Source organism: Poecilia latipinna, unplaced genomic scaffold (assembly GCF_001443285.1).
Source record: "Poecilia latipinna isolate Pla-1442-1.1 unplaced genomic scaffold, P_latipinna-1.0 Scaffold1854, whole genome shotgun sequence".
NCBI classification, from domain to species: domain Eukaryota; kingdom Metazoa; phylum Chordata; class Actinopteri; order Cyprinodontiformes; family Poeciliidae; genus Poecilia; species Poecilia latipinna.
Genome location: NW_015114470.1, coordinates 99,955 through 102,703, shown reverse-complemented (window position 1 = coordinate 102,703; position 2,749 = coordinate 99,955). Strand labels below are relative to the sequence as shown.

The 2,749-nt window shown below is 47.3% G+C and overlaps 1 protein-coding gene across 1 annotated transcript in view; it reads left to right on the top strand.

Annotated features, from left to right (window-relative positions):
- LOC106934751 (ATP-binding cassette sub-family A member 2-like) overlaps positions 1 to 2,749 on the top strand; it is a 122,614-nt gene that overhangs the window by 23,098 nt on the left and 96,767 nt on the right. Inside the window, exon 5 of the mRNA XM_015014850.1 lies at positions 2,128 to 2,249. Within this exon, the coding sequence (XP_014870336.1) occupies positions 2,128 to 2,249 (122 nt within the window). The remainder of the gene's footprint in view (positions 1 to 2,127; positions 2,250 to 2,749) is intronic.

Below are 2,749 nucleotides of genomic sequence, written 5' to 3'. Positions count from 1 at the left end.
TTCCTTCTAGAGGGTGTACCTGTGTAAGGGGGAGTGTGGCTACTGACTATTGTTGTAGGGAGAAACAACAACCTCAGCTTTCTGCTCCATCCATCCATCTTCTTCCACTTATCCAGGGTCGGGTAGCAGTCTAAGTAAGGAGGCCCAGACTTCCTCTCCCCAGCCTCTTGGGCCAACCCATCTGGGGAAATCCTAAGGCGTTCCCAGGCCAGCTGAGAAAAATAGTCCCTCCAGTGTGTCCTGGGTCTTCCCCAGGGCCTCCTGCTAGTGGGACGTGCCCGGAAGACCTCATCAGAGAGGCATCCAGGAGGCATCCTTACCAGATGCCTGAACCATCTCAACTGGTTTCTTTCAACAAGAAGGAGCAGAGGCTCTACTGAGTTCCTCCTAGATGACTGAGCTTCTCTCTCTAAGGGAGAGCCATGACACACTGCAGAGAAAACTCATTTCAGCCGCTTGTATATGTGACCTCCTTCTTTTGGTCATGACCATAGATGAGGGTAGGAACATAGATCGACCGGTAAATCGAGAGCTTCACTTTTTGACTCAGCTCTCTTCATCATGACAGGCAGGTACAGCGCCTGCGTCAGCGCCTCCATCAATTTCCCGTTCCCTTTTTCCCCCATTCATGAAGAAGATACCAAGACACTTAAACTCCTCCACTTGGGGCAGGACAACCGCCCCGACCTGGAAGTCGACCTAATCCGGCTCAAGTTCATGGCCTTGGATTTGGAGGTACTAATCCTCATCCCGGCCGCTTCACACTCTGCTGCAAACCATTGAAACCAATAGGACCACATCATCTGCAAAAAGCAGAGATGCGATCCCTTGGCCAACAAAATGGATCCCCTCAACACCTTAGCTGTGCCTAGAAATTCTGTCCATGAAAGTAACGGTGACAAAGGGCAGCCTTGGCAGAGTGAAACTCTCACCAGAAATTAGCCCGATTTACTGCTAGCAATGCAGACCAGACTCTGACACTGGTCATACAGGGACCTAGCAGTGTGTATCAAAGGGCCCGGTACCCCATATTCCTGGAGAACCCGCCACAGGGCCCCCTGAGGGACACGGTCGAACACCTTCTCCAAGTCCACAAAACATATGTAGACTGGTTGGGCGAACTCCCACACACCTCCAGGACCCTGCTGAGGGTGTAGAGCTGGTCCAGTGTTCCATGACCAGGACGAAAACCATACTGCGCTTCCTGAATCCGACGGACCCTCCTCTCCGGGACCCCTGAATAGACCATACCAGGGAGGCTTAAGAGTGTATCACTATAAACAGTGTTGGTGCTGTACTGCTTCCCTCTCCTAAGATGCCGGATGGTGGACCAGAATCACCTCAAAGCCGTGCTGAAGTCTTTCTCCATGGCCTGTCCGAACTCCTCCCACACCCGAGTTTTTGCCTCAACAACCTCCCGAGCCTCATGCCATTTGGACTGCCTGTACCCATCAGCTGCTTCTGGGGTCCCACAGGTCAAAAAGGCCTGACAGGACTCCTGCTTCAGCCTGATGGCATCCCTCACTGAAGGTGAAACCCCCAACGGGTTCAAGGGTTGATCCATCCATCCATCCATCCATCCATACTATGATGTAACACGGTTGATCAAAAGGCTGTTAGTGATCAGCAGCACACTGCTGGTGGATATTTAGTGTAACATGGAGCAGAAAGCTGCGGTTGTTGTTTCTCCCTACATCCAGTGGGTGGCGCAGGTTACTACAATTGATAGTAGCCAATCTAGAAGTTACTTTCCTTCTAGCCACACACCCACTAGAAGGAAAACCAGTACAACACTTTCATTATATTGGCTAAGAGGTTGACAGGTGACAGTGCATTTTTGTTCCAAAGGCAAGCAAAGAGTTCTGCAAGAGCACGAGGAGAAAATGTAAAGTATTAAAAGTTTTGAGAAGAAAGACATGTAATCCTGCTTTAAAACTGAAAATGTGTGCGCTCAAATAATGGGAGAAAACTTTCCTCATACAGAATGTAGACAGAAGACAGAAATGGATCAAACATGACCTGTCTGTCCTATTGAACACATTCGTTTAAAAATGCCATATACCAATGCTTATTAATAACTTGTACAGGAAGCTCAGCTTTAACATGTGTGTTGGGGTGTGTGTGAAGGCTTCCCACTGGCTGCTGTGTTGAAGAACCAGGAAGGTTTCCAGCAGTTCTTGGTCAGGAATCTTTCCCTCTCCAACTCCACAGCAAGCACGCTGCTCAACAGCTCAGTGAACCTCCAAGAGGTGAGTCAGTGTTACTGCATCACACTGATACCAGGTAACTGCATACTCATGACCTCTGGAACTTCCTTCTGTTCATCTGTAACTGGAATATCACGCAGGATTGGATCAAGATGGTTTCATCTGAACAAACACATGACATGATTTAAAAGATAGTCCAAGCATAAGCGTGCTAACATTCTACTCCAAATAACTGAAATTTTGATGTTTGTTTATTGCAGTTCATTTTATCTAGTTAGGTTTCATGGGAAAGTTCTTTATTATGAAATCTTTCTGTAACCAACCAATGGTGCAGAGGAAAACATCAGATAAAGAAGCCATGATGGAATAAACAGCTGAAACATGGATGCCATATTTAAGCTAGGATGCTCGAGCTTTATTTGCAACACTTGACAGGCTCACAAACCCTCCTATGACATTTTTGGCTGAATTTCAATCTAATACAGCCTGCAACCAATTTTCCAGCTTCTTTTGAGATAAAATCCAAAAGAATCAGAGGATTA